Genomic DNA, 24,370 nt, shown 5'->3' with positions numbered 1-24,370 from the left:
CTGCCTGTAGGGGCTGTCATGAAAGGCACCAGCAAAATGAAATTTTTGGGGGGAGCACGACGGGGGCTGAGGCAAAGCTCAAAGCTGCATCACAGCCCTGCTGCACCAACCTGTGGTTTGGAGTCACCGGCTTTGCTGGATCGGAGCTGAGCGGGGATGCCAAGAGCGTGTGGATCTTTCCTAATAAAAACCACACAAGCTGTGAGAAAGATCCTTATTGGAGCCTCTGTGCTGGTCCAGGAGAGAAGGAGCCCCAGTACAGGTGCACTGGAGTTCAGCCAGTCCCTGAGACTGGAACGTTTGCGGGAGAGGCCGAGCCAAAAGCATCGACCCGGGGGAGCAGGGCTAAAGCAGTGACAGCCCGGGGGGAGCAGGGCTAAAGCAGTGACAGCCCGGGGAGAGAAGGGCTAAAGCAGTGACACCACCGGCCCGGGGGGAGCAGGGCTAAAGCAGTGACAGCCCGGGGAGAGAAGGGCTAAAGCAGTGACACCACCGGCCCGGGGGGAGCAGGGCTAAAGCAGTGACAGCCCGGGGGGAGAAGGGCTAAAGCAGTGTCAGCCCGGGGGGAGCAGGGCTAAAGCAGTGACAGCCCGGGGGGAGCAGAGCTAAAGCAGTGATAGCACGGGGGCACCGCCGCCTCCTCTGCTGCTGCTCTGAATGCCTGGCCTGCCTCTGCTCAGCAGAGCTTCCTCTTGGGGCATCGGCAAATGTCCCCAGAAACGGGCGGGTCCCGGGGACCTCACCGAGCGCCGCCTCTCCAGTTTGGACTGGGGGCGCTGGTTTGTGCTGCGGGAACTGCGCGGGGGCTGGGCAGGGAATTATCCACCGTGTGAGTGTGAGAGTGTGTGTGCGTGTGTGTGTGTGTGTGTGTCTGTGGGTGTGAGTGTGTGTGTCTGTGCGGGTGTGTGTCTGTGGGTGTGCTCCTGTGTGTGTATGTCAGTGTGTGTGTGTGTGTGTGTGACACACACACACACTGGCACACTGACACACACACAGACACACTGACACACTGACACACACACACTGACGCTGATGCATACACTGACACACACGGTGACACACACAGACACACTGACACACACACACACACGCACACACACACACACACACACACACACACACACTGACACATACACTGACACAGTGACACACACAGTGACGCACACTGCCACACTCTGGCACACACACACTGACATGCTGACACGCACTGACACACACACTGACACACACACTGACACACACACTGACACACAGACACACACTGACATTCACACACTCAGGCTGCTCTCACACACTCACACCCACTGCCACACTGACACACTCACACACCCACTGCCACACTCTCACACACTCTCACACACTCATTCACACACTCACACACTCACACACACTCACTCCCCCCTCTCCCACCGTGGGATCCCAGCCCAGCTGACGGTAGGAAGGGGAGATTGTCGGCCTGTGATAAGTGCATCAGGTTTCTTTTCCCCAGCCTGCCCTGAGAGGATCAGAGATCAGACAGAAAGGCAGCTGTTTCTCCTGAATCCCCTTTTGATTTTCAACTGGAAATGTTCTGCTAAATCTCCTCTCTATAGTTCCCCCCTTCAATCGTTGTCGTACAGGGAAGAGAGGAAAGAAACCCAAACCGAGGGCAGGTGCAAGCACATTATCCTGGATGGGAGAGGCAATTTTATCCCTACAGGGACCACATTTTATCCCTGCAGCCATTCTCTTTTCACTTCTGGATTTCCAGGTTCATTCCTGTGGTAGGTTTCAAACCACCAGCAGAGGTTTCAATCCCTGTGCCTGCCTGAGCACGGCTCAGTTTCCCAAAGCCCAGGGGAACCAGTGGAGGGAGTTTATTTATTGGTCACACCATGAATTGCTGATCCCACCCCACTGCTGCAGGAATAAGTTGCCCAGAACTGAGCTTGCAAGTAAATTAAAAATACGATGGCCTGTATAATTGGAAATGTGAGAGGTTGTCAGTGGGTGAGGTGCCTGGGAGATGAACTTAGGGCTGGAGTTCAGTGCCTGCCTGGCTATGCCACCTCCAACCTTGCTGCTGGCTGTGTCTTGAACTATCTGCCTCGGTCTGGCTGTTTGTGCAGCCAGGATCGGTCTCTCCAGGTCTGGCCCCGGCACCTCCTCGCAGCTTCTTTCAGTTACACAAACTTTCCTTCTATAAATACGCCCTGGGGTGGCTGAGCAGGGCTGAGCAGGGCAGGGCTGCAGGGGCTGCAAGCGCTGGGAGCTGCAGCCTTTGCATCTGCAGCTCATCCCTTAGGCCCTGGCAGGTTTCGAGGGTGTTTGCAAGCAGGACCTTGGTTCATCCCAAGGCTTGGCCAGTGACCTTGAACCCCACGTCTGGCTCCCGTGGGCCCGTGTTCATTTGAGCCCAGCTCTGATGAGAGCAGTCCGGGCTCTGCCTGGAGGCTGTTACAGACTTTCGGAGTGAGAGAACCACAAGAGTTGGTTGCTAATGATTTTTTTTTTTCTCTGTACCGGTAAGCTGACATCTGTGAGTCATAATCTCCCTCCTGCTCTGCCGTTTGTGGTCTGAAGTTTGTGCTACCTAAATACAATAAAACATATTTCATGTGAAAAACGACATTCTTCTGTTAAGTCCGTGCCACGCTGGCACGATACTCATCTTGCATCTCTGAGATGCTTTTTATCCAGTCAGTTCCCAAACCTCTTTGGCCTCCCACCTGTACAAAGCAGGCCTGGGAACCCATCACCACACGATGGGCGCACACAGTGCCCTGGCAGTGCCCCCACTCGTGGGTGGGAGAGGATCAGGCTACTCCAAGTGGGATGATGGAAACGTGAGGGGCTGACGTGACAATGCTGGGGTGATGTGAGCGGGGTGATGAGAGCAGGCTGATGGGAGCATGAATGGGTGAGCATGAGAGGCAGCGGTTCGTGTCGAGACAGGCAGGGTGAAGACAACTGGCCCGGTTTCAAGAACCATCGGTTTTGGACAGGCTGCTGCGGCTCCAGCCCAGGGCTGGCTGCAGCCGGCGGCATTTCCCGGTCCTCGGGCTCTTTTCTCGTGCTCGGACTCTCTTTTCCCGCCGTATTCTGGGCACAGGGATGCGCGCAGAGGTCGCTGGATGCGCTGGACGCGCTGTGTCCCCCCCGCATCCCCGGGACCCCCCGATGTCCCACAGCAGCGCCGGCTCCGCTCCCCACGGGGCCGGGTCCGGGGCCGCCTCCGGGGCGGGGCGGGCGGGTCCGGACCGGGTCCCTCCCGCCGCTGTCACCGCTCGGGGCCGGCCCAGCGCCCTCCCCTCCCCTCCCCTCCCCTCGGCGGCTCAGCCCGGCCGGGGCGGCGGCGGAGCGGAGCGGAGCCGGGAGAGCAGCCGGGAGGGCAGCGAGGGAGCGCGGAAGGGAGGAAGGAGGAGGAGGAGGAGGAGCGGCAGCGGCGGCAGCAGCAGGAGGAAGAGGAGGAGGAGGAGGGAGGCAGCGCCGGCCGCGCTGCCCCGGGCGCTCCGCTCCGCGCTCGGCGGGGCTCAGCCGCCGCCCCCCGCTCCCGGCGCGACGCCCCCGCGGCGCTGCCCCAGCCATGAAGGCGGCGGTGGATCTGACCATCATCAAGACGGAGAAGGTGGACATCGAGCTCTTCCCGTCCCCCGGTGAGCGCCCTGCCCGCCCTCCGAGCCCCGCGCCCGGGCAGCCCTGCCGAGCCCTGCCCGCAGCCCTGTCCCACTGCCCGCAGCCCTGTCCCCCTTCTCGCATCCTTGTCCCCCTGCCCTCAGCCCTCCCTGTCCCCCTGCCTGCAGCCCTGTCCCCTTGCCCTCAGCGCAGGCGGTGGCGGGAGGTCGCTGCCCCGCGGGGAGATGTTTGCCCCGCGGGGAGATGTTTGCCCCGCGGGGAGATGTTTACCCCATGGGGAGATGTTTGCCCCGTGGGTCGGAGTGGTTTTTTCTGGGGGAGTCTCTTCTGGAAGGGCACTCGGAGCGCACCCCCAGGTCGCTCCCGAGCGGCGCCGCCCGGCTCTGCCGAGCAGCCCAAGGAGAATTTACTTTCCGAGCGCTTTTATGACTTTCCATCCCCCTTCCTTCTCCTAAAAACCATCCCGCCGCCCCTCCAGCCTCCTTCCCTCATGCTTCTGGCATGCTGGCCGGGATGTAGGCAAGCCCCTCCGGCTGCGAGGCAGGAGATACGCGCTCCCCGGGACATCCCCCCTTTTCCCGAGCGTATCCTCGGGATGTACGTTCCCCTCATCCCTCGCTGGAAATGTCTTGTGTGGTCCAAGCGCTCCTGGTATTGGGGAAACACAACTCCAGCGGTAACTCCTCTGGATTTAGCGCGTTTAAACCAGGAAAACCCTCTGCTTTGATTTCCGTCCCCCCTTTCTGGAGCTGGAGAAATGGGTGGAGGAAGGGGGCAGAAAGCAACATGTTACTGAAGCGAGGCGTGAAGGGGTTTTTTTGTGTTGTAGCGGTAAGTTCAGCTGCTGCGGACTGTGGTTTATGCTCAAGAGTCGAGCCTTTCCCATAGTAAGGGCTGCTGTTCACACACTGCTGTCTGACTCCTGCTGACCCCAGGCACTCAGCTGCTCCGTGTCTTGCCCAGGCGAGGTAGAGGATGGAGCTTGGAGGGATTAAAGGGTAAAAAACTTCTTTTTCTGTGTGAAACGGGTCCTGTTGCTTCATCTCTCCCTACCGGAGTTCACACTGCGCCCAACTGGGACTTTGGTGGATTTTGTGCAGCGAAAAAATCAAATTAAAGTCTCTTTGCCGGGTAGGAAGTTTCTAGGAAACCCAGAAAGGAGGCACAGCTCCTGCCAGGCAATGAGATTTCAGGCTGCACGTGGAAATAAAATGACAGCTGAGTGCTGGGGCACACAGATCAAATAGATGTTGGTGCATCAGCTTGGCTGATCAGCACTGAGCTCCGGAGTTGGGGATCTGCCATCCGTGGGCTGCACAGTGTCTGGGGTGGGGAGAGAGTCTTCCTTGTGATCCATGTTCCCACTGCAGGGAGGACCCTGTTGCCGGCTGTGACTGTTTTGGTGCTCAGCAAAGCTGAGTTCTCAGGTGTGGGCTGGGAAGGACCAGGCTTCCAAATGCAATAGGGATGCCGAGGGTGGTTTTCCAAAGCACCAACACAGCTTAAATGAGGGGCTCCAGTGAAGCTGAGGACCTGTTTGTACCCATTTCCTAAAACTTTGGTTAAAACTCATTCCTGCACTTCAGATCTGTTTGCTTGGAAGGGAGGAAAGTGGGTTAGGAATAAACACCTGGAGCACTGGGGCAGGGCTGGGGAGGTGTGGGATTTGCTCTTCACTCCAGACCAGAGGATCTGTTTAAATTTGCATGTCTCCTGTCACGGAGGAGAGCGTTTCCAGAGGCTCTGTGTGGTTGGGGTGTCTGGGCACTGGAGCAGTGGAATTCCCTGGTGCCTGCAGGGAGGACTCTGCTGGTTCACGATGCCTTAAATTCATTTTCTTCTGTCCACAAAAGCTCTTTTGCAGCTTGTGTCAGCAAACAACTCTTAGAGCTGACCCACAGTTTAAACCTTGGCAGGAAGAGCTCTGAAAAACACAAACCCAAGAGGTAAAAAAGAGCTGAGTCCCCATCGCCTTGAGCTGCAGCCGCTCCTGTTCTGGTGGCTGCACTCGCTGTGAGCCAGAAAGGTCAGTGCTGTCAATTAGCTGGCTTAACCTCATTTCCCCTCCAACTTTTTAGAGAATGCTGAAGCTTTCTGGTTTGGTGGGATGGATGTTGAGGGAAGGAGTATGGATGCTGCTGGCTTGTGCTCCAGCAGTGCCCTGTTTAGGGGACGTTACTTTTCTCTGCTCCTGGAGGACTTATCTGCTCCCTGGTGGCTTGTCCAGCCCCAAATCTGCCACCAAATCCTAAATTCTAAAATGGGCTTTGGCCTCGCTGAGAAGGGGTCCAGCCCTCTTGTTCCTTCAAGCAAAGCAGCTGTGCCTCACGGTACCCATAGGGTTAACCTTAGGTTAAGAATCCTTGCAGCCACAGGTTTTCAATTGGGCAGGATGTTTAGTGTGCCAGGTGCTTGATGCCCCATAAAACTGCATCTCTGCACAGTCCATCCCCCTCCCACCCCCCTGAAACCAACTCCTGCTCCAGCCCACATGTGCAGGCAGCCTTTGCCTGCAAAAGTTCCCTGGGATTTGTAGTGTGTCCAAAGGGTTTAAAAATAACCTGAAAGGGATGTGGAGCTGTACAAAGCTTCCAAATCCACCCCCACCCGCCCCTGCCGCTCTTACTAGCAAGAATTTGGGAGTGAGATGAGCAGGTCAGGAGCCAAAACCCCACGGTGTGGGCTTCTCTTTTAAAATCAAATATTTTAATTGTATGTGCATGAATGTTTTTATAAGGATCTGATGGAGTGGCTGGAAGCATCACTATTGGTTGCAGATATATGGCTGATCCACCAGCAGGGTTTTTTGAGGCAGTAAAAACCCAAACCATGCAAAATTCAGCCCCAAGGGGAACCTCGGGGCTGGGGAACGCTGCCCTCCACAAATCACTTTGTTTCCTCCAGCCGTGCCCAGCTCTGTGTGCTGGCTGTGGTCGGAGTGGAGAACAGCTCCCCAGCCCTCCCTGGGAGCTGTGGGGAGTCACTGGGACTCTCAAACACTCATTTCTTGCTGAGGAAGCTGCTGAATTGCTGCCCCAGAGCGTCCCACGAGGTCCTGGAGAAGGGCTGTAACTCCAGGTTGTGGTGCTGGACATCCCAGGTGAGGCAGGAATGCTGAGCTCCCCATCCTGCATCCGCCCCCTCTCCCTTCCTTTCCCTGGAGGTGTGTTACGGGTGCAGTGGTGGATTTGTTCCTGCCTGGAATGAAGGAAGGATTTGCTCTGAGCGCATGCAGTGTAGAAATCCCTTTTCAGCTCTTCCCATCCGTACCCCGAGGCCAGCTGGGACAGGGACACGTTGTTTCCATCAGCCCGTGCCTGGGTGGCATCCCAGGGGTGTATTTTTATCTGGCAAGAGCCTTTCCCTCTGTTTAGAGTTTGGGACAACGTCGATTAGGGCTGAAGCAAGATTTTCCCTTCCAACCCAAACCATTCCCTGATTCTCCTGCTGAGGTGGTGCAGGGCATAGGGAAGCTCCTGCACAGCTTCCATGCAGTGTATTCTTGGATGTAGGACCTGCATCCCCTTCCCACAGCCAGGTCGGGCTTTGCTCTCGTCCTTTGCTTTCACTTTCATTGCAGGCAAATGAGGGAGTTTGCATTTAAAGCCCGTCTGGCAAATGCAAACCCTCCTCCACTGCGGGGAGATGGCACAGTCTGAGTGTGCCTTTATGGTTTTAGGATGGGATCCTTCATCCTTCCCTCTGCCTTGTCTGGGGAGGACAAGTTTCCAGCCATTCCTGGCTTCCAGGTGTTTACAGATGTGCATGGAACAGGGTCCCAGCTGGATCAGCCCGTTCCAGGGGGGGCAGTTTGCTGTGCCGGTTGGGATGAAAGTGCCCAGGGACTTGGAATGTTCTTCTCACCCAAAAGGAAGGTTCGATCCTGAGTTATCCTGGCACAGCACTCGTGTCTCAGTTTCCCCGCTGCTGTTAAGAGATGGCTCTTGCGTGGTCAGGTTTTCTTTCCATGTGGGATAAAACACAACGGGAGAGCACCAGCATCTCCCTCTGCTTTGGGATGTTCCCTGTCCCTCCCCTTTACCTCTCCCCTGGAGATGGGATGTTACCCCTCTCCCCTGGGAGAGCCTTTACCTGCCCTCACCTGCTGCACACACAGAATTCCAGAGCCTGGGGAGGGGAAACAAGCACTGAGAGGTGGTTTCAGGGATGCAGGGAATTGCACCCGGCATCTTCCGGGAACGTGCTTTTACCAGCCGAGGTGAGAGCTAGGCTGGGTGGGGATGCTCTGTATGGGCTGGAATCATCAGACTCTAAGAAAGCGAGGGGTTTGGGCTCCTCTCAGGGCTCCTCTCGCAGTTTGGATGCTGATTGCCGGCGGGGGAGGTGAGAATTGGACTGGAGAGGAGCAATTACCTCTCTATGCGCTCACAAAATGCCCATTACTGTGGTATCCAGCCAGGATGGGGGAATGAGGGGGGACTGTCTGCTACCTGGCTGCCACCAGCTCCAGCTTTTTTGTGCCAACTTCATACCAAAGGTATGAAAAGAGGTGGAAAGGGGGCAATTCCATGGCCCTGTCCTTCGGGGATGCACCCACTGAAGGGCATCCCTGGATTTTAACCTGGGTCCAGGGAGTGAGACTCCCGGGAAATGGGAGCAAAGCCCCATTCCATCCACTTTTCCGTCATAAACTCCCCAAAGCACGTCCCAAGTGTGTAATTACAGTGTTGTTACATGGAGTGCCCCCTAATTTGCCATGTAATTACAGCGTGCCAGGCTTTGATTGGCCTCGTGAAATGAAGGGATAACACACGCTGGAATGCTGCACTCCAGCTCTCCAGAGCGAGCTGAGGAGCATCATGTGCCATCCACTCTCCCAGATCCTTAGGAAATTGCTGGCAGGGACTCCAGCAGGACTGTGACACGCTGAGTTTTATGGGGATTATCACACAATCCCACAATGGTTTGGGTTGGAAGGAACATTAAAGCCCATCCAGTGCCACCCCCTGCCATGGGCAGGGACACCTCCCACTAGCCCAGGTTGCTCCAAGCCCCGTCCATCCCGGCCTTGGACACTCCCAGGGATGGGGCAGCCACAGCTTCTCTGGGATTCAGGTTTGAGGTATGGTGCTGTCAAAGAGCAGTGACTGCACCCTCTGGAATGGATCCTGCTGTGGGATGGGCTGGGGGGAGCTGGGTCAGGGTCAGGGTGCCATGGTTGGACCCCGGGTGTGGTGCTGGAGGTGAAATGAAGGTGGGTTGATGTTCTCCAGTTGCTGTTTCAGTGAGAGCAGGAACATCTCAGGCACTTGGGGGAGAGGTGGGTGTGAGACCAGACTTTGTCTGAACACACCTCAGGGGTGTGAACTTGCAGCTCTGTCTCCCCAAATAGCTGCTGCCAGTTGTGGCACCGGGATCAGCTGGGATTTTGGGCAAGAAAGGCACTTTTCCTTTTTGCACCCTCAGCTGTTCCTTACACAGGCACAAGGTGAGCAAATTCCATGATTTAGGAGAGCAAGTGTCATTGCTGACCCTGACCCAAGGGTGGAGCTTCTGGCACCCTCCAGGCTCCCACATGCTTGGTGTGCAGGGTAGGATGGTGCCAGGGCCCAGCTGGGTGAGGGAGGAGGGGCTGCTCTGCCCTACTGAGCCCCCAGATGCCCCTGGAGCTGCTCATCCCACTGTGTGCTGGGGATCCCCTGGAACTGGGACCTTCCTTAGGGGGGGAGATTGGGTGTTCATAGGTCAAGCCCTGAGTCCTGAGGTTGCTTCTGAGTTATGGGCTGGTCTCCAGCTTGTCCAAATCCACGTCTCTGCCCTGATTCCAGGGCTCTGTGCCCTGATCCAGTGTGAAGCCTGAGCCCTGCAGAGGCCAGTGGGACAAATCCGTAGCTGCTAAAGCTGCACATCTGTCTGGCAGCCAAAACTTGGGCTGCATCCCCTTTTTTTTTGAACCCAAGACATAGTTATCCATCTCAGCTCTTTTGTTCCTCTTCCGTGACTAAGCTGCTTGCTGCCTCTGTTTCTTCCCCCCCCTCATTGTGTAGTTTGTAATCTTCCAACTAGATACAGAAAAAAATTTGTTTGCAGTGCTGGCCAAGAAGGCTCTGGTTTCCCTGGCACGGGGCCATGCTTACATCTCCAGTCAAAATACTGCTGGTTAAACAATAAATATTTATTGATTCTTCTACGAGCTCCTACATTTTTCCCGGGTGCAGTGGAATTTGAGGGGGGGAGCACTTGGGTCCTGCCCTTGGCAAAACTGGGAGATGGCTCCAGAGATAATGGCTTTCTGATGCAAAGGTGGCCCTTGGAAAGCTGGGATCGGTCCTGCACATCCAGCCTGGAGATGTGCCCGTTCTCCATCCCAGCTTTCCCAGGTTTGAGGCTGTGTCCCTGCAGGCTCAGGTGGTAATTATGGGAACATGTGGAAATCTGCAGGTCGCTTTATGTGCATGAACACCCCCTGGAACAGGGGAGGGACACAGGCTGGGGTGGATGCAGAGTTTGATGCCAGGTCAGGAGAGATGGGAAAGAAATAATTAAATCACAGAATCCCACAACCCACAGAGTGGGTTGGGCCGGGAGGGACCTTAAAGCTCGTCTTGTTCCATGAGCAGGGACACCTTCCACCAGTCCAGGGTGCTCAGGGCCCCATCCAGCCTGGCCTGGAACACTCCCAGGGTGGTTTCAGTTTTGCTTTGGTTGAAAGGCTCAGCCTGGGTTGCAAACACCCCCGGAGCTGAGCCTGTGCCAGTCACAGGCTGCAAATGTTGGCTTGCAGGGCCTGAGCTCCTGCAAGGCTGGGAGAGCTGAGGGAAGGCAGAGCCCTCGGTGTTCAGCCCTGCTCCAAGGAGTTTGTTCCTTCTCTGCTGTGCTGGGGGCACAGATGAACTCACTCAGCCCTGGATGGGGCAAACCCAGCGCTCTCTTTCTGAGCTGTGACATTAAACTGCACAGTTTTATGTTGTTTTGTTTTTTTTTTTCCCACTCAACTGGCAAAAATTTGAGCCCTGGTTTGCTCTTCCATCCTGTGAACAGCCTCAAGTCATCAGGGCAGCATTAGGACCAGGCAGGTGATCCATTGTCTCCCGTCACCTCCCCTGTTTTTGCTGACCATGCACAATTTTTTGGCTGTCAGTGCCTGGCTCCCTCCATCCCACATCCAGCTCTGTGCACAGGGCAGGTGGAGCTGATGTTTGCAGGATGTTTGTGACGCTGGTGCAGCACAGCCCTTCAGTCCCACATCTGGTTCCTGTAGCCACACAGCCTGTGGATAAATATAACCTGCCAGAAAAGTATTACAAATGCACCAAGAAATAGCAGCTGGCTTTCCCAGGGAGGAAAATCCCCTCCTTTCTGTGGCTCCCTCTGGCTTGGGAATGACAATCGAAATCCCAGCCCCAGTTGTGGATTGGGATGTGCAAAGTCAAAGGGCTCTGTCTGGCCCTGAGCTGGTCGGGCTGTGGGGCTGCAGTTCCCATCCCCACCATCTCCCAGTTGGTGTTGGGCACAACAGCAATCCCTGCTCCAGCAGTCCCCTGCTTTCCAGCTTTTTGCTCCTGTTTAAACCTTTCCTCCAAAGCCAGCAGAGGCAGAGACCTCCAGCTCAGGTGGCTGGTGCTGGTTGTTAAGGTTCTCCAGTGTGCTGGGGGGGTTTGCAGGGGGCATTGCTCTGCTCTGGGACGTGGCTGTGTAGGATGATCCTCTGTGGAGGATGATTCCTGCTGGATCCCACATTTCTGGGATGGCTGCAGAGCTGCCTCCTCAGCCCAGCTGAGCACTCTGAGCCAGTTAATGAACAAAATGCACTTTCTTACACGGAGGGGATTTTAAATTGGCTCCACATGGATCGTGTAGGTTGTGGCACTTCCCCGGAGGGTGATGGCAGGAGCAGGAATGTGGGGCTGATGAAAGAAGCCAGACACTGAGTCAAAAGCTGAGTGGCTCCCCCCTCAGTGCCCCCTCTCCCCCCATCCCATCCCAAATATTTGACGTGATTCCAAGGCATTCTTCAGATGGCTGGTGGGGAGCTCAGGAGCAGCCAGCCGGTGGGACTGGGCTTGGTTTTTTTGATACGGCTTTTTTTGAAAGCTGAAGGGCTTCTGACCCCAAAAGAGATTGAGGAAGGGCTTGATGAGACCTGGTTTTAGGGGAAACTGAGGCAGGGTGTTCCCGTTATTCTGGGAGCATCCCCAGTGTGCTCCAGGTCTCCCTCTACTTGCAGTATTTGGGTCAGTTTTCAGCTGTTCTGCCCTTCCCTGGCTCCTCCAGAGCACCAGGCAGGCCTGGACTCATCCACCCCTTGGAATTCCCAGTCTGAGTAGTGGGTGACTGGTTTGGAGTGAGAGCTGGCCTGGGGGAGGTGAGTGGCTCAGCCTCACATCCTCCAGCAGCCGAGTGGCTCCCAGAGCAGGGTGAGGACGGTGTGTCCTCTCCGGGGCTGGGATTTCCACCGGAATGCTGCCTCTCCTGGGATGCCCTCTGGATAAAACTGCTGACTAAGGGAAAGCTGCCACTGGAGCTGGACACTGGGCAGTGCTTTGGGGATTGTTTTCTGTTGTTTCCCCCCCTTGTCAGCACCATTTCTGACACTAATCAAACTGTGGCTTTTTGACCCACATTACAAGTTTTTTTTCCGAGGTGCCCACGTGTGTTTGTGCAAACCCACTGAATTCTGGGCAGTGCTCTGGAAGCAGCAAAGGGGATTTTTTTTTCTCTTACCTTTTAGTTTTGAGAAATTGTTTACCGAAACCTGAACCCTGTGAAGAAACAACTTGCAAAAGCTGAAGAGTCCTGGCTTTTTCCACTGGAAAATTAAAAAAAGATGGAGTGGAACACGTGAAATTTGGGTCTGGGTTTTTTTTTCCCCTTCTGTTTTTACACATTATTGTTAGAAGCGGTTTGAAAAACGCGATGCCAAGTGCTTTCTCTTTTCAAATGCTCGAGGCACAGTTACCCAACTGCTCCATGAGGTCAGTGAACGCCATTCCTCCTGCTTTGCAGCTGGAAGTGGGGAATGGCTGCGTTTCCTCCGTCCCTGGCATCAGTCCCGGGCAGGGTTGGAGCCCAGCAGGTTGGGGCAGCGCCGTGGTGCCCTGACCCCGTGGCATTGCCCAACCCCAGCCTTTTGAAGGCTTGCCAGGCACCCTGGGCTGGGTGTCCGAGGGCTGTCCCGGGTTCTGGGAATGCCGGAGCCGCCGTGCTGGGAATGTTTGTGTTTCCAGCTCCCCCAGCAGTGGGGGTTCGGAGCTGGCCCAGTAGCCGGGGCCCAGTTACGCACTGGGGCTGCTTTCCATCCCTTTAAGCAGCTCCAGATTGGAGTTTGGCTCCAAAGGCTGGAACATGAAAGGCCTGTTTGCCTCCGAGCTGGATGACTCTGCCTTCAAACAGCCCAGCCCGGAGCAGCCGGGGCCATATGGATCCTACAGAGTGACCTGGTGAGCAGGGGAGGGCAGGAGGGGCTCTGGGACCCCCAGACTGGACCCTCTCACCCTCTGGCACCTTCCAGGGCTGCTCCTTCCTCGGCTTCCCGGCTGCCAGTCCTGGACACTCGCTGAAAGCCAAAGTTAGGCTTAAAGAAATTTAAAAAGTAGAAGAGGAAGGAAGAAGTGGGATAAAAAGAAGGGATAAAAAGAAGGGAAGGGGAGGGGAGGGAGTGTGGTGTGCCTTTAACAGCGTGTGGACTGCGCTCACTAATCTGTGACTAAGCCCGTGCCTTGCCAAGCCGGGATCCAGCCCCAGCCGGGATCCAGCCCCAGCCCAAGGCTCCGGGAGTCATCGGGTCCCCTCCCTCCTCTCACCCCGCTCCCCGCCCGGGCGCCAGCTCCCCCCAGCCCCCCCTGCTCCCCATGGCAATTTATTTACTCATCGGGAGGGCACAGCCCCGGCGGTCTCTTGACTCAGCACTCCGGGGCCGATGGGAGCTGCGGGAGCAAATTCCAGGCAAGGAATAATCTCATGACTTGTCTCGGAAAAGATTGCTCCGAACAGAACAGATCTCCTGACGGCCCCGGAGTGCTCCGTGCCCGCCCGTCCTGCCCAGGCTCCCGATTTCCCAACCTCGGGGAGCCGCCAGGGCACTCAGCCTGGGATCCCGGGGGACCCACCCGACCCTGCTCCCTTGGAAAAACAGGGATGGATTGGGAGACAAGGGCTGGCAGAGTTGGTACCTGTTCCCTCTGGGACACAGGGCACTGGGAGCTGGGTCTGGTTTGCCAGGACAGGGAGCCCGGAGCTTGGGCTTGTGGTTTTTTTCTTCTGCTTTCCTGGGAGGGTTTAAACCCTTCCTTCACCCCCAGGCGATTTGGGTTCCCCCATCAGGGTTTTCCCGCAGGCACTGGCACTGCCCCCAGCAGGGCTGGCACCCTGCATGGCTTTCGAATATATTTATCCTTTTTGTTTTTCCTGCCTGTTGGCTCTTTCTCATCCTTCATGTCTCTCATCCTGCTCTTTTTCCCCACCTCCTCCCCATGCAGAGTCACTGGAGTCCCATCCCCTTCTGAAGGCTCTTTGGGAGGTCTGGTCCCATGCCCAGGGCTTTCCCACGGGCACTGGGGATGGGGTGGGATTAGACCCAGTTGGCAATCAAGGATCTTTGGAAACCTGCATTTTTCTGGGAGGAAGGCAGGGCTGCTGAGCTGACAGCTCCTGTGCTTCCTCCTTCTCAGCTGGGCTCGAGGCTTGGGATCACACAGCTCTTGGGGCTCTGTGCTCCTCCTGCCTCCCTGGGCCACTCCGGCAGCCAGGCTGCCTTTGGAATGGAGATTCCTGGGGAGAGGAACTCTGGCTCTCTGAGGGATTCATCCCCTGAGCAGCAGGAGCTCCCGAGGGCAACGGGACATCTCACACCCCCAAACCACACATCCAAGTCCCTGCTGAAGCTCCTCCAAGCTTGTTAGGGTTGCTGGAGGATTCCTGGAGTTCCTGGCAAGGGCTCCCAGCTCCCGAGTCGCCAAATGACACCCCCTCCACCCCCTCCCCCATTTCGTCTCTTCCTAAACAGCCTCTTGGCCTGAGCAGCCGAATTCAATCAGCCCTTTCACCATCTGCTCCCAGGCACTTCTGCCGGGGAAGGCTCGGGGCCAGGGAGCCTGTAATTCCTTAATAGCTTCCGGATGCTGCCGGGGTGGATGTGAGGGCTGGGAGTGTCTCAGCCTCTCTCCCCCCAGCCCTCGCTGAGCTTTCCAAGATCAGGCTTCCCCTGGGCACATCCCAGCACCTCTGATTTATCCCTGCCTGCTCCTGGCTCCCTGGGCTGAGGCCAAGAGGTGACATAATCCCCATCCTGGACAGCCCTTGGATCTGGGATGGGGATCACTGAGGCTGAGGGGGCAGCCCAGCAGTCTTTGGCCACCTTCCCCAGCTCACTCCCACCTTCATCTTCCCAGGGCTTTGCCTGGCCCAGGCTCTGCGCTGGTCCCTTCCCTGGTGGGAAGTTTCCTAGAAGTAGGAGCTGGAAAAGAAGACCTTCCTGGGGTCAATTAGGCAAATGCTCTTGTGCAGGAGGATCCTGATAACCTGGTTGTGGTGTGGTGTAACATATCTGGGCAAAGCCAGGAGCTCTGTGAAAACCCTGGGATGGGGAGGCTTAATCTTGGGGCTCTCTTGGTGTTCCTGGGAAAACCCCCCTGTTCTTTGCCTTTTTTTCCTTGTCTGCTTAAAAATTAATCATACCAGGAGCATTTTTCCTGGGAAGTTGTGGGATGAGGTTGGTTTGGCCCTGGTGTTCCTGAGAGACTCGCTGCCCTGGGCTGGAGAGCTTTGGTTCCCAGGTTTCTCGCAGGCTCCAGGTTTCTCTGGCTCCATCCCTGGGGATGCTGAGCAGCTGGGACAAGGGACAGGGAGATGAACTGGCAGGCAGCACCCAGGGGTGGCCTTGTCCCATCCCCTCCTGGTCCCAGATGTGAGGCTGACCCTGGTTCTCCCCTCTGCAGCGATCCCTGGGCTTGCACAGCTTCCAGCCCAGCCAGGAAAAGCCTCCTGTGTTGGAGGCTGTGCAGAGCCTGTCCCGGGGCTGGGGCTAGGAATGTGAGGGTGGGGGTGTGGGACATGGGTGGTGCCCATGGAGGTGGCATTTGGTGGCATCAGTAGAGCCCAGGACAGGGGGCTGGCTCGGGCAGCAAACAGCAGCAGCGGCTCCCTGGCTTTGAGCATCTTCTCCCTCTCCTGTTCAGGTGGTTCTCCTCCCTCCTGGGGGATGATGCCGTGCTGGGAGCAGCTTGTGCAGGGAAGGTGCTGGGAGTGTGCAGGGACTGTTGTGAGCCCCTTTGGGTTTGATTTTGGCTGCAGAGGGGCTGTGGGGTGATATTTGGGAGCCCTGGGGAGGGAGGAGGGAGACCCTCAGAGAGGGTCAAGGCACTTGTGAGTCTTCAGGGGAGTAAATCCAGTGATGCAAAGAATCAATCCACAGTGCAGGGGCATTGGAGGTGTGTGGATCATTACCTGCCATCTCTTGGCAGCTGCTGGCAGAGTTCACTATTTGCTCTAAACAGTTATAAATAATTTTGTTGATTAAAATGATTGATTATCCTTGGTCTAATATTATTTAGGCAGAGCAAACAGTGCTGAGATTTACCAGCTGCTCTCTGACCTCCCGACCCTGATCTGTTTGCAAAAGGCCTGTGCAATTATTTGTTTGATTTCAGAGCTAAATACCCTAAAATCTCCTCTCCCCCTTTGCAAACTGCAACGGGGATGATGGGGAGGGCGGACCTGGAGTCCCTGTGTGTGGTGGCAGGTCCTTGGGCAGGAAGGGGTGAGGGACATGGGGACCTGACAGTCACCAGGTGAGCACGGGGTGAAGCTCTTGGGCTCCTTATCCTCTGCACATACCGTGGAGTGCTGCCAGTGCTTCCTGGGCAGAGCCAGAGCACTCCCAGATGGATGGAAAAACAAAAAGATGCTGTCAAAGGCTGATATCAGAGCAAGGGCTTTCTCTGGGCACAGCAGCAGCGATCCCTCTGTGATCCAGAGGGGTGTGACACGATCCCTGTGCAATCCAGAGGGTGTGACACGATCCCTCTGTGATCCAGGGGGGTGTGCCACGATCCCTCTGTGATCCAGGGGGGTGTGATAAGATCCCTCTGTGATCCAGGGGGGTGTGACGCGATCCCTCTGTGATCCAGGGGGATGTGCCACGATCCCTCTGTGATCCAGGGGGGTGTGACACGCTGCAGCTTGCCCCTCCCATTGAGCAATGCCGGGTTTGTTGTGGCTGTGCAATGTCTGGCTGGCACTGCCCTGGGGCGAAGGGGTGGCCGAGGAGGCTGCGGAGGTGGGGGTGGGTTGGGCAGGAATCTGCAGCTGCTCAGGGCTGTGGTGAGGTTTGCCCGGTGCCCCTGGGGCAGCGTGTGCTGGGAGGTGACCCAGGACTGCCCAGCCTCCCTTCCTCATCCTCTGATCCTTCTGCATCACTGCTCCCTGCTCAAGGCATCATGGGTAGAAGTGCCAGGCTTGAGGAGTCCCTTCCCCTCGTGACCAAAGGCACTCTGGGTGGATGGACACCAGCAGGTCCAGCCCTTCCAGCTGCAACATTCCTGGGGTGTGAATGGGAGAGCTGGGGAGGCAAGGAGAGTGAGTTTGATGTGGATGGAGATATTTCAAGGGTTGTTCATCTCAGCTCCAGGGCACCTCAGACTGTGTCCTGCCATGTGGGCCCCTCGTGTCTGCTGTGACGTGGCATTGACTCAGCCTGGGGACAAGGCTGAGGTCAGGACTCAGAGACATCAGTCTAGGCAGGAAAATCAAGGGAAGGTTGGGGAATTCCTTGGGACAGACGGATTGGAGAGGTTTGGCTGAGTATCTGCATGTCTAATCCCTTCCTAAGGCAAGGATAATTGAGAGGCTCCTTTTCAGGATCAGTGTGTTCCCAGCAGCAGGGACATCTACATCAGAAGTGTGTCATGTCATGGGGATGGGCACCACAATAATTGGGGCATGGAGCCACTTCCCATGGATCAGCAGGACTGTGGGATGAAACCACCCTGAGCTGGGAGGTCACATGTAGTAGCTCCCCAAATATGTTGGCTCAGCATGTTCCTCAGGTGTGTTTGAGCCCACTTGGAGGGCTTGGGATGTCTCTGTGGGGTGATGAAAGAGCTCAGCATGAGTGAAGGCTCCTTGGCCCTTCTCCCTGCTGTGAGGGGACAGCCCTGCCAAGAGATCTCAGCCTTCCCTTTCACACTTCCCATCCTGACAGCATCTTCCTGCACAATGTTCTGCCAATTATCCTCAACCCAGGCCTTGCAAAATCCCTGCTCTCCCTTGCTGGGAGACTGTTGGCAGCCCCAGCCTGGAGCAGCAGCTGGAGGTGTTGGAGCTGAACTCCCTTTGTGTCTGTCCCTGTCCCTGGATGATGAAGAGGGAGATTAAAATCTGGAGGAGAGAGTGAGGGTTTATTTGGAGGAGAAATGCTCCATCTGAACTGCCTGGTGTGATTACAGTAGTTCCTTGGTAGCATCCCATGTGCTTCTGCAGCCCAGGAAAAACTGTACTGGGATACATCCTTCTCTTTGGGTAAATCCTGCAGTCCCATCCCTCCTTCATCAAAGATGCCAGAAATGGCATCACCAGCCAAAGATTCAAGGTGAGAAGAGCAGGATTCCTGCTTTTAACCTGGCATGAGAGAAATGGGAGCTCTTGCAGGTGGGTGGGGATGACCCAGCCCACTGTCTCCTCCCTGGAGTGCTGGAGCCCCACATGGCATTGCTCTGGGAGGGCTCAGACCGTGCTCCTGTGGCCAAGGAAATACAGCCCAGCCTGGCATTGCTCTGGCATTGCTCTGGGGTTGCTCTGGGAGGACTCAGGCTGTGCTCCTGTGGCCAAGGAAAGACAGTCCAGCCTGGCATTGCTCTGGCATTGCCCTGGGAGGGCTCAGGCCATTCTCCTGTGGCTGTGGAAGTGCAGCCCAGCCTGGCATTGCTCTGGCATTGCTCTGGGGTTGCTCTGGGGTTGCTCTGGAGGGCTCAAGCTGTGCTCCTGTGGCTGTGGAAGCCTCTCGGGTGGTGAAGCCTTGAGGGCTCCCAGCCCAGCCCCAGGAATTTCCAGAGGCTCCTGGTGGCCGTGTCCATCCCTCAGGCACCCTGGGAATGCCTCGGGCACCGTGCCAAGAGCCATGAACATCTGCTGGTGCGCTCGGAGGGGTTTTTGCCCGTTTTCTCCCGTTTCTGTGGAGCAGTTGGAGGTGTGTGGGGTGTGAGGAGCTGGGTGGGTCTCAGAGGAGCATCTCCCAGAGGTGGTGCAGCTGCCTGGGGCGTGACCTGGGCTGGCTCTTTGCACTTGACCTCCTTTCGGCGGGGCCGGGTGTCCATGACAGGCTCTGCTGAGCCCAGCCCGGCTCGTGTGTGCCCGTGCCCGGGGATTAGAGCTCTTTAGCGGGTAGTTAGCGGGGATTAGGGCGCATTATCCCGGGGGAAGCCGTGGCTCACAGGTTTGCACCGAGCTGGGAGTGTCCTCCCGGCCCTGCTGAGGAATGAGCCGAGGCAAACGAGCCTGAGAGGGAGATGCTAATCCTGTCTCCAGAGGGGACTCGATGGTCCATCGGGAAAGCAGGAGGGTGAAGGGCATTAAGGCTGCTGAAAAGGCTTTGACTCCGGCTTTGGCTCCCAGGCAGGAGGGGTTTGGGCACGGGAGTTTGTTCCTGCTGGCTGCAGCCCCTGCTCTGGCTGTGTCCAACCTGCAGTTCACCCTCTGCAGGGGTTTAATTAAACTCTGGACTCTGCCATCAGGGTGCAGGGTTTGGGAAAGGCTTGTGGAATATTTTAGTTGTGATGCTGTTAAATCTCAAGTGACTTTTAAAGAGAGGTTTGGAGCTGGTTCAAGAGTGTTCACCAGTGTGGGAGGGTCTGGAGCTGTGCTCATAGTGGTGCTGGGGCTAAACCACCCTGTAGCACCTCAGCTTAGAACCATGCAATCCCAGAATGGTTTGGGTTGGAAGGGGCAGCAGAGCTCATCTCATTCCATGGGCAGGGACACCTTCCACTAGTGGCTGGTCCAGCCTGGCCTTGGACACTTCCAGGAACGAGGCAGCCACAGCTTCTCTGGGCAGCAATGCTGAGATTTTCCTTGATGGAAGATCTTTTTGCTCCATCTTCTGAGGAGAGCTGCCAGAGGGAAAGAGCTGGAAAATCATGGAGAATGGAATCTCACAGAGGAGATATAGGGCAAAATGGTTTCATTGATGACTGTAATAGGTGAACCATTTCCACAGCCCCCTCTCCTCACTGGCCAGAGCCTGGAATTCTGATTCTCTGAATCATGGAATCACGGAATCATGGAATCCCAGACCAGTTTGGGTGGGAAGGGAAATTAAAGACCATTTTTTTTTCACCCCCTGCCATGGGCAGGGACACCTTCCACTAGCCCAGGTTGCTCCAAGCCCCATCCAACCTGGCCTTGGACACTTCCAGGGATGGAGCAGCCACAGCTTCTCTGGACAATAATGCTGAAACTTTCCTTGATGAAAGATCTTCCTGCTGAAAGCTTCCGAGAGTCCTGATGAGCAGTTAGACCGTGGCCACATTCCCCAACCCCAGAGGTGGCCACATCTCCCTGGTGCTTGCTCTTATCCATCTGTGCTCCTTTCAGGGGCTGAAATGGGGAGGATGCAGCAAATTCCCAGGCAAGGACAGCCCTGCTCTGAGCTGCTGCAGGGAGAGGAGCTGCAGGCCCTGTCCCTGTGTTGAGCTGGGCAGCTTTGCTGTAATTGCAGCCTTGACTCAAGTGCTGTGGTTTTGCTCTGGGCTTTCCCTAGCACTTCATTCCCTCCTCTCTCCCACAGAAGTGGGGAGGATGGAGCAAGGTGACCATCAGGCTGTTCCCTGTGACCTTCTGGGACTCTTAGGGATGCTGCTTTCCCAGGATTGCTGGCCACCACCCACATTGTAAAGCTGGGAGAGAGGGAGAGGCAGGAGAAGGAGCCTGAATGACTTGGGGGTGGTGGCTGCAGCATCCTTCACCTGCTGAGGATACCCAGAGCCCAAACCAGCCCTCCCTCACCCTGGGGTTGCTCCATGTGCAGTTTTCCTCATGGACACATCTCCCTCAAGCGCCCACCTCGCACCCAAGAGAGGTGTTTCCATTCTGCTTTTGTGCCCAAAGCCTGAAGTGAGTGGAGCATCCTAACACCTCAACCTTCCTCCCTCTCCCTCGAGGTGCTGAGAGTCCAAACTTTGGGAAGAAATGCATTTAGAGATATGCACTTTTCAAGCCCTTTTCTTAGGGGAAGAGCTGGCCCCCATGACACACCACATCTCCATAAGAAAGCTGCTGAAGGCCGGAAAAAAGCCGGCTTTGTTGGGCTTTCTGCAGCTCTAAGCACTGTGGGCTTTCGGTTTCCTCTCTTGTTTTTTCTCTTGAAGCTCAGCTTTCATCTCAGAGTATTTATTTTTCGCTGCTTGAAGGAGAGAAAAAAAGGACTTATTTTTCTTTTCCTTTCTTTTTTTTTTAAAAGAAATATATTTATTTTAAATTAAAATAGCAAATGTCTGCGCCTTTTAAGCAGAGGGAAGCAGGGCTGGTCTCTGGCGAGTTGCTGCAGGAAGGGGAACCAAACCTCCCCTTCTGCTCCCATCCCATCTCCCTGTGCTCAGCCCTGCTCCCCATCTGTCCCCGCTTCCCAGATTTCCTTGTGGTCCCTTTTTTCCCAGCTTTCCGTCCCACTTTCCCTTTCCCCCCGTTGAATTTCGCTGCCCTTTGGGTCCGAGGAGCCCTAATTGGAACAGGCCGGCTCCTCTCCTGCTTCCTGCGTGGGAGTGAGAGGCAGCGCTTGTGAAAACAGTTCAAAAGTGCACACAAATTTTTGCCTAATCCTGCCTAAATAACAGGGGGCTCAGCCGGGGTGATTTGCCCCTGCTCCAGGGCGGGGGCACCTGGGAAAGGCAGAGCTGCCCGAGGGGGCTGGAGGTGCCTGCTGGGGCTGGAAACCTGAGCTGGGGCCGCGGTGCCCCCGCGGTGCCCCCGCGGTGCCCGGGCTCCTCGGAGGGGAGCGTGGGAAGGGTCTGGGCTCCAGGCCCCCCTCTCCCCTCAACCTCCTCTGATCCTGAGAAAGGTTTCTCTGCTGCTGAACCTTCCCAGCCGGGGGACATTGGGAAACGTGCGCTTCAGCTTCCCCCATCCCTGGGCTGGATCCTCGGGATGGGATGGGATGGGATGGGATGGGATGGGATGGAGGGGGCTCAGCACGGTGGGGGACGAGCTGGGGCAGTGTCAGGCTGGAGCTGGAGGGATCCAGGGCTCTGGTGCTCATGGGCTCACTGTGGGCTTGTGGGAAGAGGCAGGGACAGCAAACCCATGTTGGTCCTTGCAGAGGCTCTGAGAAACTCAGGACTTGGAGGAACCATCCACTAGGTTGGAGTAACCATTCAGGGGTGTGGGGGAAGGTCCCCTGCACATGACAGGGAGGTTGGAACAAGATGATCTTTAAGATCTCCTTCAACCCAAGCCATTCTATGATAATTTAGATAATTCTATGATAATTTTATGATTCTATGATAATTCAGGCTGCACGTTAAAATCAGCCTAATGGATGATTGCTGTGGGTCAGGCAGGTTAAATAAGTTCAAATAAAGTAGCAAACAAACCATATTTGTGTATATTTAGAGAACTTGTCTCTCACTGACAATGCCATACAAAGCTTGAGTGCAACTGCAGCAGAAATTTAGAATTTATCCAAGAAGATTTTTTGCAAGAAAATGTATTTCCTCCTAAGGAATGTATTTCTTTTCATTCTCTGTGTTAAAGAGGGCGTCCCCAGCTGGGGGACGTTGGGTAATCCGTGTTTCAGCTTCCCCCATCCCTGACTCTGCCCTGGTTTGGATCCTAGGGATGGGGTGGAGGGGGCTCAGCATGGACAATGTCAGGCTTGGGGTGAGCTGGAGGTGGAGGGATCCAGGGGTTTGGTGCTCATGGACTCACTGTGGGCTCGTGGGAAGAGGGGGAAGGAGCAAAGCCCTGTTTGCAGAGGCTCTGCAGAGGCTCTGAGAAACTCCTCCTGCTCCACTGCGCTCATCCCATGGTGGAGGGATGTCCTGGATTGTGGGCAGCTCCAAATGGACTCAGGGAGGATCTCAGCTGCCTCAGGGCCTGAGGTGTTTTGAGGGAGGTGGGCACAAATTCAGAAAGCCCTTGGATGCACAGTCCCAAGGGATGATTTTTCTTGACTCTCATCAAATGTTCTCGTTTGAAACCAACCGTCTTCTCCCAAACTTAATCATGGAATCCCAGAAGGGTTTGGGTTGGAAGGGACCTTAAAGCTCATCCAGTCCCTGGGCAGGGACACCTTCCACTAGCCCAGGCTGCTTCAACCTGGCCTTGGACACTTTCAGGGTTGGGGCAGCCACAGCTTCTCTGGGCAACCTGTGCCAGGGCCTCCCCGCCCTCACAGGGAAGAATATCTTCCTAAAATCTCATCTAAATCTATCCTATTTCATTTCAAAGCCATTTTTTCCCCCTTGTCCCTGGACCTCTGTCAAGCCACCCTGCAATCCCCATGTTCTCCTCATGCTCTGGGCCTGGGAGGAGGAGGAGGAGGAGGGGGACACTGGGCACGCTGGGTTCCTGACCTTGGTGTCCATCCCTCCGAGGTGGCTGCGGGGTCAGGTGGCTCCACTCTGACCCTCTGTACACGCATCTCCACACAGGACACCAGACAAGGACACACTGGGGCTGAGATGGAAAAAAAAAGCGAGTGGCCGAGGGGAGCTTTGAGGAGTCAGTGACCCCGAGTGGGAACTGAAATGACAGATGCCTTTGCTCCCATCCCTGTGCTCAGAGCATCTTCTTTATTTTCCATTTCTTGCCCTTGTGCAATCAGCTGCTCTGGCCTGCAGAGGAGCTTCTTGCGTTTTAAGGTCAAAATCCCTAAAGTTTGTAAATCCCAGGCCTTTAATAAGATCAGATGTGTGGAAATAGTTTATCCAAGTGGAGCCTGGTGAGAGCAGAGTGGGAATTTGGCTGGGGGATGAACTCGGTGATCTCGGCCTCTCTGCTGTGGGTTTTCTCAGGCTCCGTGTCCCACGTGGGGTTTGGGGGTTTGGGCAGGTCCCCTTTAGCAGAACCCATCTGGGGTACAGAGGGGATGTCAGGGTTGTCATTATCCTCTTGTCTGTCCAAAGTCCCATTCCCAGGGATATCAGGGAGCTGGAGGGTTCTGGTTTGGTGAAGCTTTGGAAAACTGTGGCCAGATGAGAAGTTGTCCCTCTCTGCCTCCCTTGTGTGAGGCAAATCACTTCTCTCTGCTGCACAGATGCTGGAGCTGCTGGTGACACAATTTTCCAGGGCGACTGCAGCTCCTGGTAGTACTTAAAAATCAACCCCTCACACCCTGCCCGCTCTCCCAGGAGGAAAATCAAAGGCAGTTCCCTGTCGGGGCAGGGGTGCAGAGGGAGGACGTGGCATCCAGGCAGCCAAGTGCACGTGGCAGCCGTGGCAGGGAGGCTTTGATGGGCCTCATAAGCTCAGCCAGCAAACCCAGCTCGCCTGGGCCCTGCTGCCGCGCTGGCTTTGGCCATTAAAGCCCTGAACTCTCTCAGCTGAGTTCAGTGGAACAGCCGGGCCCGGGGCTGGCTCTGTCCCGTGTGTGTGTGCTCTGTGTGTGCTGTGTGTGCTGTGTGTGTGCTCTGTGTGTGCTCTGTGTGTGCTCTATGTGTGCTGTGTGTGCTGTGTGTGCTGTGTGTGCTCTGTGTGTGCTGTGTGTGCTCTATGTGTGCTCTGTGTGTGCTGTGTGTGCTGTGTGTGCTCTGTGTGTGCTCTGTGTGTGCTGTGTGTGCTCTATGTGTGCTCTGTGTGTGCTGTG

The 24,370-nt window shown here is 55.9% G+C and overlaps 1 protein-coding gene across 3 annotated transcripts in view; it reads left to right on the top strand.

Moving 5' to 3' along the window:
• Nucleotides 1-24,370, top strand: part of ETS1 (ETS proto-oncogene 1, transcription factor) — an 84,242-nt gene that overhangs the window by 29,118 nt on the left and 30,754 nt on the right. The window contains exon 1 of one of the 3 annotated variants that reach the window (XM_017809808.1): nt 3,516-3,635. The exons of the other annotated variants lie outside the window; for them this stretch is intronic. Coding sequence (XP_017665297.1) covers nt 3,566-3,635 — 70 coding nt within the window. The 5' untranslated portion in view covers nt 3,516-3,565. Of the gene's footprint in view, nt 1-3,515; nt 3,636-24,370 lie in introns of those variants that run through there. 3 annotated transcript variants of the gene reach the window in all.

This window comes from Lepidothrix coronata, unplaced genomic scaffold (assembly GCF_001604755.1).
Source record: "Lepidothrix coronata isolate B3197 unplaced genomic scaffold, Lepidothrix_coronata-1.0 Scaffold27, whole genome shotgun sequence".
Taxonomy (NCBI): Eukaryota; Metazoa; Chordata; class Aves; order Passeriformes; family Pipridae; genus Lepidothrix; species Lepidothrix coronata.
Note: the sequence above shows the minus strand (reverse complement) of the source record. Positions and strands in the feature narration are given on the sequence as shown.